General features: G+C 40.4%; 1 protein-coding gene across 3 annotated transcripts in view; it reads left to right on the top strand.

The window, feature by feature from the left end:
• Window positions 1-14,542, top strand: part of FRMPD4 (FERM and PDZ domain containing 4) — an 860,788-nt gene that overhangs the window by 831,897 nt on the left and 14,349 nt on the right. For all 3 annotated transcript variants that reach the window (XM_011994863.1, XM_011994862.1, XM_011994865.1), the window contains 4 exons: window positions 6,075-6,211; window positions 8,575-8,701; window positions 11,073-11,162; window positions 11,728-11,910. In XM_011994863.1, coding sequence (XP_011850253.1) covers window positions 6,075-6,211; window positions 8,575-8,701; window positions 11,073-11,162; window positions 11,728-11,910 — 537 coding nt within the window. The remainder of the gene's footprint in view (window positions 1-6,074; window positions 6,212-8,574; window positions 8,702-11,072; window positions 11,163-11,727; window positions 11,911-14,542) is intronic.

Here is a 14,542-nt window from a genome sequence, read left to right as displayed (position 1 = left end):
TTTTTTTGAGACAGAGTATCGCTCTTGTTGCCCAGGCTGGAGTGCAATGGCACGATCTTGGCTCACTGCAACCTCTGTCTTCTGGATTCAAGAGATTCTACTGCCTTAGCCTCCCGAGTAGCTGGGATTACAAGCATGCGTCACTACACCAGGCTAATTTTGTATTTTTAGTAGATACGGGGTTTCCCCATGCTGGTCGGGTTGGTCTCGAACTCCCAACCTCAGGTGATCTGTCCACCATGGTCTCCCAAAGTGCTAGGATTACAGGCATGAGCCACCACGCCTGGCCCTAATTGATTATTCTTATCTGAATCCATTATTATTGTAGTTGAAAATGATGATTTTTCTAATTTCCTTATTGCTTCTGCACTTATTAATTGGTGTGAGAGTTTTCCCTTCTCCTTTATTTACTTACTTATTCATTCATTTGATGCTTAGATTTTTCTGAAAATTGTGATATTCATTTTACTGAACTGTTAATTTCAAGGTGGTAAAACCTGAAGAGAACAGTCTTTTCCAGACTAATATCTGATTCTGGGCTATAATTCCCCAAAAATGAAAGTTTCCAGGAATGAGTATCTGGTGTAGTTTGTCCCAAAGGGAATTTATCCAAGTTGATATTTATGAGGTGTTCCTATATTTTACTATAACTGCTTCCTATTACTCTCACTTAAATTTCCAATATAATCACATTAAACCAACTTACCTAATCCTTAGACAGCTTAGACATCTAGCAGTAGAACTAACTACTTGAAGAGGTTGCAAACCTAAACATAACCTCCCCCTCCTGACTGCCAGAAAGAGAAAAAACAAAAGGGAAGCCAAAAAAAGGAGAAGAAGATGATGAAGACATTCTGTCTTTGAGAATATCTGTATAAGGCAAAGACTGCTGGAGCCATATATAAAATACATAAAGCAAAAAAGTAAGAAAAATATAATAAAAAAAAACATTTGTTAACTCTAGGTAGTTAATAACACTGCTGTTTGCTTTACTATTTTTAATACTTTCTTGTATATTTCAAAACATTTGTAATCTTCAAAATATGGGTAGAAAAAAACGTGGGTGGAAGATGGAAGAGAGACTAGACAAGGTAGGTACCAGAGGTTAAGAATGGTGACATAAATTAAAGTGGCAATAAGCCCTGAAGATCATAGGTTAAGTCAGACAGGAAAGACACAGAACATACAAGAATGTTCTAGCAGATGGGGGCACTCAGGTTGAGGCCAGTCAAACCTTCCCCACCTCAGTGGCCTTTGGAAGACTGTGGTATTACAGCTCAGTGGGACGATTAATGTTCATGAAGATAATCCTACATCATTGGGAAAAGTCAAGTCCTGTTCAGTGAAACCTGTTGACCAAGTAAAGAAATGTGTAGTGTGCTTTAAAATGTTTACCACCCCGAACAACAAAACTGCCACGTTTTGGGTTTTTTAAATCTTAAGCTTTGATCACCTGGACCCCTCACTTGTCAACAATATCTCCTTGTCTCCAGCAGACATGACCGCATGAAACAGAGCCTGATTCTCAGCTGATCTGTTACTGTGTCTTCCCCATGTCCCTGCTGAGAACCAACCCAGGGCTTTGCCACTGCAGCTCAGATCATGTGCTACATTGTTAGTTGCAAATAAATAGTTACAGGTGCTGGTCAGTAGTCGCTGTAGACAGTGAGTGCATTCAGTGGTTGTTCTCTATAATTACATACTCACCCCATTCACAAGAGGGTGCTTTAAAACTATTTTACTCTGCTTCCATTTAAACATCACAAGTCCATTGCATTTATAAAAAAAACAATATGGTTGCATTTGTCTTGGGGAGAGGACACCTCTTAAGTAGACAAGGAGTACAGCCAAACCCAGTTCTGTTTAAGGTGTGTTTGCACAAATCTAATGCAGTTCAGGGAGATCCTTCTCATTCAACAGACACATGTTTTTTATACATGTGAGACTGTCCTCAGAACAGGAAAATGTGTCTGGAAATCTTGCCCAGGAACTAAAAGAAAAAGACTGAGGATGTTTCTGCTTTCTTGCCTTGAGTATAGTATAGGCAGTGAATTAGCCACCTCTTCAAGGTGTAGCCAGAGGGGGAGAAATGGAAAAACAGGTATCGTAGACAATAAAGACCAAAATAAAGCAACTGTCATATATCCTCCGCTGAAACAGGAAATGAGAATGTCTTTGCCTCAGACCCTCTTCTTTGAAGTGCCTTGTATCACAGAATGCGTGCTACCGTAAGTCTAATAAAATAACATCTAATATAAGTCAACAGATCTGCAAATGGTGTCTGGGTGCCCATGTTGATTTCAAGATACTAAAAAGATGCAATAAAACAAGCCTAGAGAACAAAAGAGTAAGCAGGAGCAACATGTATCACTTTACAAAAATAAAATCAATTTAACTTAGTGGGCTCCTAATGAGGACAGCAGCCATTGACTAGATGAATCATGACAATGAAAACAGAAGTTGCAATACTAGTATCTATTAATCTCCTAGTTCTTAATGGTCCATGACATATTTTACAGATTTTAGCATATATATTAACAATAAATGCTAATAGTCCAGATTGTTCAAATTTGTCATTACAATGGGCTACACTGACATTTACCTGTCCACTATCTGTTAAGAAAAAGACGGTTATGTCAATTAGCAAATGAGTAAGACCTAAGAGGCTCCAAAATGTTTTCATATACTATAGTATTATTGGTTTCCTTTTTAAGATCTAACATGTTAGTTATAAATGAACATTTTGGAAGCCTCAAGTGGAGCCTTTTGGGATCTCTATTTAGCAAAACAGATACTACCCATTTGCTTGTATAACTGTATTTTAAGTAATATAGTTGAGAGTAATAAAAGCAAGATTAGTACCATATATATATATATATATTCCAAATTTCACACTCATTCTCCAGAATCAGTCTGAACTAATTATATAATATAATGAAGTGACTAATCACCTTGTCAAAAAATTCATCTAGAAGTCTAGTTAAATACAGGGTAAAGCAGTGATGAGAAATATGGTCCCAGCTATGACTCTTAGGAGAAGTAATAGTGATGGCTCATCTTTATCAAGTATCTTCCACTTCATGAAACATATTTACAGGTATCATGGAAACCTTGCGAGTTCATTGCTAACTTTCAAGTTAGTTGTTTTGAGATTTAACCCACTTTTCCAATAAGGAGACTGAGGCTCAAGAGAGACGAAATGCCATGTTCAAGGTCATTTTATTAGAAGTTGACAGAACCTAGAATCAAACCTGGGGCTTTTGTCTCTAAATTATATGTCCAAATCCTCTTTCAATCCATCATGGCGTAGCAGTCATTGAAGAAAAGGATTTCTCAAAAAATTGATTCCTCACTGTGCCAATGGCTTTCTCACCCCATCCTTTATGGGACTCTATAAAATGACCCTATCTGCGCTCTCAACCCCTTGGAGCCCATGTGGACAACCCTGAGCACTTGGAAATAACTGGTAAACCCAAGACTAGCAAAACAAAATGGCAGCCTGTAACTGCTCTCAGAGGCTGCCTTAAATCAGACCACCCTATCTCCTGTCTCTGGACAAACCCACTTCTGACAAGGGGTACTGTGCAATCCAAACAGGTTTAAGATTTTAAGGAGAAGCAAAGGTGGAAGGTCATATTAGGGATGAACAGGGGACAGAATGTGACTTCACTCTTAGCAGTGAAGTGATGGGTTGAGAGACATGCACCCATGGCATGTGGATACAGAGCATGCACGCACGGCATAGCACTGGTGCAGCATGGGTGAGTGTGCACAGTATAAATATTGTATGCAGAAGCCATCTGGGGGTACATGTTCCTATTTTAGTAAAATCAATATAGGAAGCAGTTATAAACGTGCTTCTCTTGAAAAGGAGGCAAGTAAATCTTGATATCGTTTTTCATTTGAGGCCAAGGGCCCCCTGAAGTTTTACTAAAAGATCAAGTTGAAAAAGACAAATGAATTAGAGAAAAGGGAGCCTTTAGAATGAAGTCCCAAAGATACAAGGGAAATTGTCCATTTTTATGCTAATGTTCCACAAAGTATGGACAGCTGTGTAGAAATAGGATTGGACAAAAAGGGCCTGAGCTAATGCTAATGGACTGAATGAAGAAACCTAGCAAGGCCTAGATTCTTCTTGGCCTCTGAGCAGCGTTCCTTCCTTCTGGGTGTGGGGCAGGACCCTTTCTGGAATGGGAGTCTTATGACCTACAATCAAACCATGTTGGTCAGATAATTTCTTTATGGCCAGTTTTTACACAGATAGGGCAGAGGGAAAATTAGAGTCGTATTTTTAGGTTTTATGGCTGGCTTTGGGGAAAGGGAGTTCTAGTTTCTATGACCCACCTTGGAGAAGAGGGATTCTAGTTTCTATGGCTAGCCTCTAGGGAGAATAGAAATAAAAAACAGGAGGGCAGGAGAAGGTCAACGAAAAACTTTTGTTTCTGAGGCCTTCATTTTGGGGTATTGTTTTTTGAGCTCCAACAAAATCTTCTTGAGGCAAGCCAAAGAATAAAGAAAGAAGGAAATAAGAAAGGAGCTAAATACCATATTTTCTAGCCCAGGAATCCAGTTTCCCATAACAAAAGTAAGTGAACACAAGTGTAGAATATGCCTAAACAATGCAGCACTTCCCAACAGCACTTAGCTCACCGCCTTGTGTCTAAACAGTAAGTGAGGATACTACTCCAAAGCCAACCTCTGTTCCCAAGCGGCACTTTACACTTGATGACACACTCTCAGCCACTCTTCAGCTTGATCCCCACAACAAACACTATGAGATAGGTGGCCTTATTCTACAGATGAATAAACTAAGACTGAAAGAGGAGGAATGACTCCCAGAAAGCCAGGCACTTGAAAAAGTAGGGCAGTCGCTCCTGAAGTGAACGGAGGAGTTCAATAGCTCCCCTTATCCAGTGTACCAATGTGCTGTGATAAGGCACTTGATGTGTATCTCATCTAATCCTCCAGCCACTCCAGTGAGATAGTTAATATGAATCCCCTTTGCACAGATGAGTACATTGAGGCTGCAAGAGTTAAAGTGAATGGTCTAAAACCACCTACACAGGTAGCCATTGGGAAAGCCAGAACGCCAGAGCAGGTGGGTATCAGTCCCAAGCCACTGTGCTCAATCGCCTTGCTAATTCTGCCTCCCTGCGGCTGCTGTGGCTGATAACGAGGAGGAGAATGATGTTGGTGGTGACAGTAGTAAACATGTAAGAGGGCTTACACCCTACCAAGTACAGTTCTAAGAGCTTTAGGGGTTTTGTTTTGGATTTTTTTTTTTTTTTTTTGACAAGGTCTTGCTCTTTCACCAAGGTTGGAATGCAGTGGTGTGATCAAGGCTCACTGCAGTCACAAACTCTCGGACTCAAGCGATCCTCCTGCTTCAGCCTCCCAAGTAGCTGGGACTACAGGCACACACCACCATGCCCAGCTAATTTTTGTACTTTTTGTAGAGACAGGATTTCGCCATGTTGCCCAGGCTGGTCTTAAACTCCAGGGCTCACGTAATCCACCCGCCTGAGCCTCCTAAAGTGCTGGGATTCTAAGGACTTTCCGTGGTTCACTCATTTAATCGTCACCACAACCCAGTGAACAGGGAGCAGTATTATCCCCAATTTACAGAAGAGAAAACTGAGGCACAGACAATTAAGAAGGTGCCCAAGTTTGTGCCCCCAGTGAAGTGGAGAAACAAGTTTCAAGCCTAAGATTCCAATTCAGGCAGCCTAACTCCAGAAGCCACATTATGCTATCAATGCTTTATGCATTCAGCTGCGGCACCTGTGTTTGGAAATTTCATACCTAAATTCCTAATTGTTTTTACAAAAAGCTAAATATTTAAATAGCAGCTCGTCGATGAATGCTAAATGTTTTGTGTGGTCTCTGTGTTTGCGTGTGCAATTAAATACTGACTCGTTTCCAAGCAGCACGATGGAGATGTTTCCACATTTAGCCTCCCTGCCTGGGAAGTGAAGGTTGAAACACTCTGGGGAAATGTATGTCACCTGTTCTCTAAGTCCACGCGCTGCGGCCCATTCTTTGACAAACTGTGCCCCCTGCTGGTCTCTTCGCAGAGTTGTAACGATGTGGTTCAGGAGCGATTTGGGCCGGAGCTGAAATATGACATAGCCCTGCGGCTGGCCGCATTACAAATGTACATTGCAACCGTTACCACCAAGCAAACGCAGAAAATCTCCCTCAAATACATCGAGTAAGTGTTGACTCTCAGCGCCATTTCGGAGACAGACATGCCGCCTCCCTTAGCCCGGGTGTATTTTTGTTATTTGTCCAAAATTGATCTTGTTTGTGGCAAAGCATTTATTCGCCAGTGGCAAAATGTATGAATATCATGCTCATTTTTGGTAGAAGAGATCCATTTCTAATCCACCTTTGGAGCATTGTAGTTAAGACGAGGGACATATTTAAAACGAAGCATAAATTTTTGAATTCCTAAAGGGGCTTGATTCCAAGCCAAGCTTTGGTCTCAGCACTTTTCACACATTAACTTGTTTAATTCTCACAACATCCCTATGAGATTAGTAGGATTTTAGCTTCATTTTACAGATGAGCAAACCAGGCACAGAATAACTTGCCCAAGTCAAATGGCTATTAACGGGGGGGCAGGGGGGATACAGGATTCAAACCCAGGCAGTGGGACTCCCCATTGTCCTATAGATTGTGTGATGGGTTGAGGCACCTGTGTTTGGAAACACATGTAATGCTAAAGCTTTGGACCTCACCCTACACCCTGCTTGCAATCTCACCTCCAAAAGACGTATAAACTAATTAAAATCCCACTTTCCAAAGAAGCTTCTCATGGGCTGCCTAGAAAGCCTTTCTAAATTCCACAATGCCAGGTTGACCCACCAGGGGGCAAAATGGCTTTTCTCAATAAATTCATGAGCCTGTGTTGGGAAGGATTAAATCTCTAACTTGCTGACTTTAACACCACTGTTCTGACAACTCTCAGTCACCTGTTGACATGTAGGGAAAAATCCTCATGTGCAATTTGAGAACCTCAGGCCTTCAGTTCACTCCTTCCAAATGCTTTCTCTCTCTCCCCACACATAAGCATGACTGTATCCTGAGAAAGACTCGGCTCACAAAGAGATCTTGTGCTCAGCTGGACACATTCACACCCCCTTCCACTCTCCTTTCTAAAGTTCTTGGGGACAGGTGAAACTGGCTGCCATTTGAAAAGGTGGCCTGCACAACCTGAGATGATTTTCAGACAATTAAAATGCATTTATTTTCCTACTTTCTGTACCCACATTTTACCAGGTTGAACATTGTACAGTCAAAAACGTCTCAGAGATATCCGGCTTGAGTAAAAATCCTGAAAAGTCTATAATAATGTTCTCATTCATAAATTCCTTTGACCAACAAATATTCATTGAGCATTTTATATAGCACTCACATTAGGACAGTAGAAAATACTAATATGTATGAATTCTATTCCTGGCCATTGAGGAACTTGTGCTCTGATTGTAAAAACAAGATAAAAAGACAAGAAAAGTAATTATTTAAAATAATGATACAAGTAGGATTACAAGATAGCCCATAAGTAGTGCCAAATGATGGCTAAAGACAGTAAGTACAAGTTGAGAAGGAAGAAAACGTAATCATGAAATATACCATTCTTAACTAGTGAAGAATATGAATGGTCAAGTGGTGGAGGTAGGTTGTCTTCCTACCCTTCTTTGGAGAGGACCTGGAACAGGAGAAGTAACTGGAATCCTCTTGAAGGTCTTCACATAATTTAGAAGACACTGGTTAGACACATAACCTAGGGTAGGATTTCTATTCCAGGATAGATTTCCTAGAATTCAAAATATGGGACCTTCTAAGAAAGGAGTTGTAGTCATTTCTGGGGAAATTGGCTCTTTGTAAAAATGTATTAACTCAGTCCCATTTGTTGTCATTTTGTTGTACATCCATACCCATGAATGATGCCAGCATCTCCACATCAATACCGGGCACACTTAAGAGTCATGAATCACACCCAATTCCACACCACCAGCAAGAAATGTTGATGGAAGGAGTTAGACATGAACTGGCTAGGACAAAAGAATTGTGTGTGCCTAGAGAAATAGCCATGGAGGAGGGGAGGGACAGGGAAGAATGGTTTGGGGACATGAAGGACTTGCATCCATTCTTCTAAGAGAAGAGAGAAAGAATGTGAGCAGACAGGGAGACTGGAGAATAGAAATCAACAAAGGGATGGAGAGAAATTGGTGTTGGAAATACAAACTCGGATACGTGAGTGACTTTGAAGAGATTCAGAAGTTGGTTGGACAAAATGTCTCTTCACTTTACATTGGCTCCAAATGCCTCCTTAGCATTGTCTCTATAGAGTGAGGAATAGATTTCTTTTTAAATGCAAACATACGTATTAATGATCAAGTAGTGTGTGTCCTGAGTGCAAACTAAAAGTTACTTCCTTAATTGGGGACTTGTCTCCATTCTCTGCCTTACCAAGGGTTCATTTGTTCCAACAAACATCAGAGCACCATTTTGTCTTAGATAACTCATCATCACAAGAATGTGAAATTAAAGATATGCTCTTTATTGCAGAAAAGAATGGGGATTAGAGACTTTTCTTCCCTCTGCTGTGCTGCAAAGCATGAAAGAGAAGAACATAAAGAAAGCACTTTCACACCTTGTCAAAGCAAATCAAAACTTGGTACCACCGGGTAAAAAGGTATCACATTTGCATCTTAATAGAAAATTATAAAGAGAGAGGCTTGAATGCATTTTTTTAAATGTTTAAAATTAGCTCATGAATAAAATACTTAGTACCATATTTTCAGAAGCAGTAACACTGTGTAACTTTTTTCTAACTATTAACATATTTCTAACACTAATGAAAAATAAGTATTCATACAGAAACCTATTTATTTCTCACAAGTTATGGACTCCGTACTGTAGGGGGGAGGTGTGTGTTCATGTGCCCATCGAGGAAAAGTTTGCATAGCCTCTGAGAACTTGTGAATAGAAGATAGAATTGTGAAATAATTCTATGTTTCAATCATGCAATTGCTTACTGCTCAGACCAGCTTAAATGCACAACAGCCAGCAAGAGGCCCTGCAGGCCAGAGATCACATTCATTAAACCAGGGATCCTCAACTGTGGCATAATTGACATTTGAGAACAGATTATCCTTTGTTAGGGAGTTACGGGGAACATCCTGTGTATTGTGGGATATTTAGCAGCATCCCTGGTCTCTACCCACAAGATGCTGGTAGCACCCTCCCATGATCGTGACAAACAAAAATGTCTCCAGACATTGCCAAATGTGCTCCAGGGAACAAAATCACCCCTATTGACAAACACTGGATTCAAACCTACCTTTAGAGGGAAGATAAAATTATTGCTGTCATTCACCATCATTAGTGTTAAAATCTTTTTATGCTTTTGTTTTGTTTTCATTAAGTAAAAGAAACACAAAGGAAATTTTAAAATATACTGTTGGTCAGAAAAGAGAGGTATAGTTTATAGGTAATAAAAAGCAAAAGATTCCAGGAACCAGAAAGAGAAGGAGCCTTAAAATACTGGATCTATAAAATTGGACGCAGTCTTCTAACCGAAGAACACTTTCCAATTGATATTAGCTGGAGAAATTTGTGTGACTCTAATACAAATCACTGTTTACATGGAGAATTATTTTGTCTTAGTGTCTGATTTTTTTAAGTCGTTTTTACTGGGTAAGGCACATTTATTTCTATCCCCTCCACACCCCATGACGGTTTTTTTTGTTTGTTTTGTTTGTTTGTTTGTTTGTTTTTTAAGTATAATCAGGTTCACCACACTATCAGCCACCTTTAACTCACTTCCCAATTTCATGGGAAGGGTGTCTTTGATCACAGTTGAGCATTCAGCTTACAGAGATGTAGCAAGACAATGCGGGTCAAGTTCTTAACTTCAGTTCTGATTTGCTGGAAGCTGATTTCTATAATTGACTTGTGATTTTTCTTCCAAGCCTGGCCCACTCATAATAATTTGGATAACTGCTGTAAGATCAATCAATCTATCCATTTATCCATCACTGTCCTTTAAAGGTTGTTTTTCTAGCCAAGAGTGAATAGTTTGCTTTCAAAACAATTTGCAAATGCTTTGCATTTTTTAAAGAAGTAGGATGGATGAATGGTGCTAAGTAACAATTATATAAAGAGCAGTTCCTTCAGGTATAGTTAACAAATAAGCTGGCAAGTCATCTGCAATTGAAAATAGAATTTTATGGTCATTGCCACTTAATGGTGATCTACACCTTGTTGGAAAATTTCAACCTTAATAAAAAATCCCTGGCACATTCAGTATGAAACATTGACCTTTTTTTTTTTTTTTAAATCAAATACTCTTTTTAGTGATATGGGAACCTACATTTTTAAGTCTTTGTAAAGATAACTTTCATCTGGATAAAATTTCATTTATAAATCATTCGTGAAACTCAACAGATTTTCCAAGTTGAATTAATAAAACTGAGCCTTATATAGCAAGTTCAAACATGTCCACAATGATTGGATCTCAGAAAGTTCATTTCCCCCGAAAACTTGCAAGGAATGGAAGAAACTTGAGAGGGGAAGTGTAAAGGGCCTGTTTAGAAGGCTTTGCCTAGATTGCAGGTGCGTATTCAAAATGATTCCCACAAAGTCTACATTCAGGTGAGTCTCTTGTGCAATGGGAATATATGTAGACACCTCACCTTTGTCCCTAATTGCAAGTAGAAGGCTCCTCTCACTTCTTGAAATCTCCCAGTGAGCAGATGTTCAATGGAACATTTTATGGTCTTGTTCTCACTTGTTGAGTGCCCGGCCCAGCATATCTATACCCATGAGTGCCCCATACATTGACCCTCTAATGAATAAGATGTGAATCTTGATTTTATGTTCCAGTCCTTCATCAGGAAACCAAATATGTAGCAATTCTATTCCTAATGAAGAGTCTTTGTCACATCTCAACTTTTCAGCAGTAAAATCATCGTTCTATCTTAGCCTTGTTTTCTGCTGGTCTCCAGCGGAAATGGAGTCATACCCAATAGAGTTAACACCTGAGGTTTCTTTTCTCTCCTCAGCTCTCTGCACTACAAGCCAAGGTCCATTATCTCAAGTTCCTCAGTGACCTGCGATTGTATGGGGGCCGTGTGTTCAAGGCAACATTAGTGGTAATTTGTTTCTTTTTGTTTTGTTTTGTTTTGTTTTTGCTTTCTCTTGGAAGCCACAGCAGCTCATTCCACCTTTGATGACAAAAGCAAATCAGCTGTGAATCTTCTCCAGCCTTCATTTCTAACCAACTTCACAACAGTCTGAAAATATCAGAAGAACTGTTAAACTAGATAACACCACTGCAGAATGCCCTAGAAAAAGAAATGTGAAGAACCAAGAGAATCAAAGGATTCTAACAATGGCCTTCTTTTAAATCACTGAGCCAGAAGTTGCTTTCACAGTGAAAAAAGGAAAACCAAAAAGAAAAAAACAAACCTCATTTCTAAAAGCATCTTATGATTATGAACATACTGTGCTTTAACATTTACTTTCTAATTACTCATAATTTATCAGAGCCTCAAATCAGTCATGTATCTGGTTCTTCTAATTGGATGATTTAGTACAGTATGACCCAGAAACACTTTCTAAAGAAAATGTAATCTTATAAAAATAGGATCGTTGGTTCAAGTTGGCATGGCATTTCAGAGGTTCAGTATTTTTATGTTGTCAACTTCTCTTTCTCAGCAGGCGGAAAAGCGCTCGGAAGTGACTCTCCTGGTTGGGCCCCGGTATGGCATAAGCCATGTCATCAACACCAAAACCAACCTGGTGGCTCTTTTAGCCGACTTTAGCCACGTCAACAGGATTGAAATGTTTTCCGAGGAGGAGAGCCTGGTGCGGGTGGAACTCCACGTGCTAGATGTGAAGGCAAGTGTTTCAGATGTTGATACACATGACCTTGCTGTAAACAGCTAATTTCTGATAACACTGCAGATGTTTACAAGGCAGGCAAAAGTCAATGTGTGCAGAGCATCACAGATGCAATGTGGTGCAGAAAATAATCCACCCAACTCAGGCCTGAGGGCTCCAGTCCTCACTAAATTGCTGTGTGATTGGGAACAGGTCGCTATACTTCTCTGGGCTCAATTTTTTTATTCCTACATGAGAAAGCAAGCTACATAATTTCTAGGTCCCTTCTGACTTTAGAAAATGTGATTTCTAGTTATAGAGTAGGGGAAACTTTTCTGAACTAACTTTCTAGAATATATGACTCAAATCAAGAGGGAGATTTTCCCCAACTTTCTTTAGAATTCTCACTCCCTTTGCTTAGGTTGGGTCCATATGTGTGTATTCATTTGGAAAAGCTTGATATTTTAGTTCATCTGTCTTCTCATATGGTAACAACTGGTACTGACTGAACATCTGGCTCCTATGAATGTCATAGCCATTCCATTTAAAACAAAAATCTGGCCAGGCGCAGTGGTTCATGCTTGTAATCCCAGCACTTTGGGAGGCCAAGGCGGGCGGATCACAAGGTCAAGAGTTCGAGACCAGGCTGACCAACATGGTGAAACCCCATCTCTACTAAAAATACAAAATTAGTCGGGCGTGGTGGCACGCACCTGTAATCCCAGCTACTCAGGAGGCTGAAGCAGGAGAATCACTTGAACCCAGAGATGGAGGTTCCAGTGAGCCGAGATTGTGCCATTGCACTCCAACCCGGGTAACAGAGTGAGACTCTATCTCAAAAAAAAAAAAAAAAAGTCTGAGATGGTCCACAAAGGGCAAAACTCTACTCCCAAAAGAGAATAGGAAATAGTCCAGGTTCCTGGTCTCCACCTTCTTTTTCCAGTAGAGATGAGTTATTGGATTTTGGCAATGGCAATATTTCTACTGTTTCTATGAAGAAAAGGCACTGGAACAAAGGGAGATAGTGACTCCACAAAGGAGACAACACCAGCCTGGAAGGTGCTCTGAGAATAGCCATGGAGGACCCAGCCCTACCTGCATCCGCACTAGGGTGCTGGTGTGGGAGGAATGGATTGACAGCCATTGAGAATGTGGCAAAGTGTTTCTGCAAAGCACATCAGAATACCCCAGAGAGCTCTGCAGTGGGAATAGATGATCACGAAAGACGGAATGTAGAACTCAAACATGCTGGCTGTGGCCTGTGGGGTTTCATGGGCTGCATCCAGAGGGTTCCAGATAACTTCATGGCTAGCTGAAAGAGGGAGGATAGACTTGGAATGCCCATCCTACTCCATGAGCAAAGAGGCTGAGAGAAATAGCCCCATCACGGAGAAAGGTGGACGAAAGGTTGAACTGGATGCAATTATTACAGATTCGATGACAGAGATAATCTGTCCTAAACAGAAATGAGTGTTGTGTCCGGCCAATGGTGTCCTGCCTATATAAAATAATGATGCGGTGGCTTGGAGGCCGAGGGGAGACCTCAACTGAAGTGGAAGGAAAAGCAGTTCAACAAGTAGTACAGGCGCTTTGTCAGGGAAGTTAAATTCTACCAGCTGGGGGCACTAAATCCCCCCAGTGTCCTATACCTAGGAGTGAAAGCAAGAGATCTGCTGTCTTGCTGTCTTTGTGCCTCTCTTCGTATCTGCTTTTTCTTGTTTCTTTATTTCTCTCTCTCTCACCTTTTCTTTTTCAACAAGAACACACTCTTCCTAACTCAATGAGAAAAATTGCTTCATCCAACACTTTTTTTTTCCCTATAAGCTCCAAATCCATGTCCAATTGTATAATAACCTCATTGTTTCAAGAGAGTTTTAGTAAGGCCTTTTCTCAACTCCCATCTGTTTTATGCTCCTGTAAATTTACTATTTCTTCTAGAAGCAACTTTTTACTGGATCTCTGGCACTTTTCATTCAATCTTAGCAGTAATTTCCACTTAAATTTTACCTCTCTTTAACACTAATTTACACCGTGAACCCAAAACTTAATCTTCCTGTAATTTTCAGATTGTGAGTTCACTGCTGGTAACTGAGGTAACGGGTAACTTAACTAGTTAATGTTAATTTACCAGTTTAACATGTTTAATTGTTTTTAAATGTTAAAAATGTTAACTATTTGGGAAGAAAACAATCTCATTTTTCTTTCATTTCAATATGACTTGGGGGCCAGTTGCGGTGGCTCACACCAGCAATCCCAGCAGTTTGGGAGGTTGAAGTGGGCAGATCATTTAAGATCAGGAGTTGGAGACCAGCATGGCCAACATGGTGAAGCCCCGTCTCTACTAAAAATACAAAAATTAACCTGGCGCGGTGGCGTATGCCTGTGATCCCAGCTATTCAGGAGGCTGAGGCATTAAGAATTGCTTAAACCCAGGTGGTGGAGGTTGCAGTGAGCCAAGTTTGCGCCACTGCACTCCAGCCTCAGCGACAGAGTGAGATCCTGTCTCAAATATAGATGATAGATAGATAGATAGATAGATAGATAGATAGATAGATAGATAGATAGATAGATAGATAGATAGGCAGGCAGATAGGCAGGCAGGCAGGCAGGCAGGCAGGCAGGCAGACAGATAGATAGATAGATAGATAGA

The sequence above is a fragment of the Mandrillus leucophaeus genome, unplaced genomic scaffold, assembly GCF_000951045.1.
Source record: "Mandrillus leucophaeus isolate KB7577 unplaced genomic scaffold, Mleu.le_1.0 Scaffold462, whole genome shotgun sequence".
Taxonomy (NCBI): domain Eukaryota; kingdom Metazoa; phylum Chordata; class Mammalia; order Primates; family Cercopithecidae; genus Mandrillus; species Mandrillus leucophaeus.
Note: the sequence above shows the minus strand (reverse complement) of the source record. Positions and strands in the feature narration are given on the sequence as shown.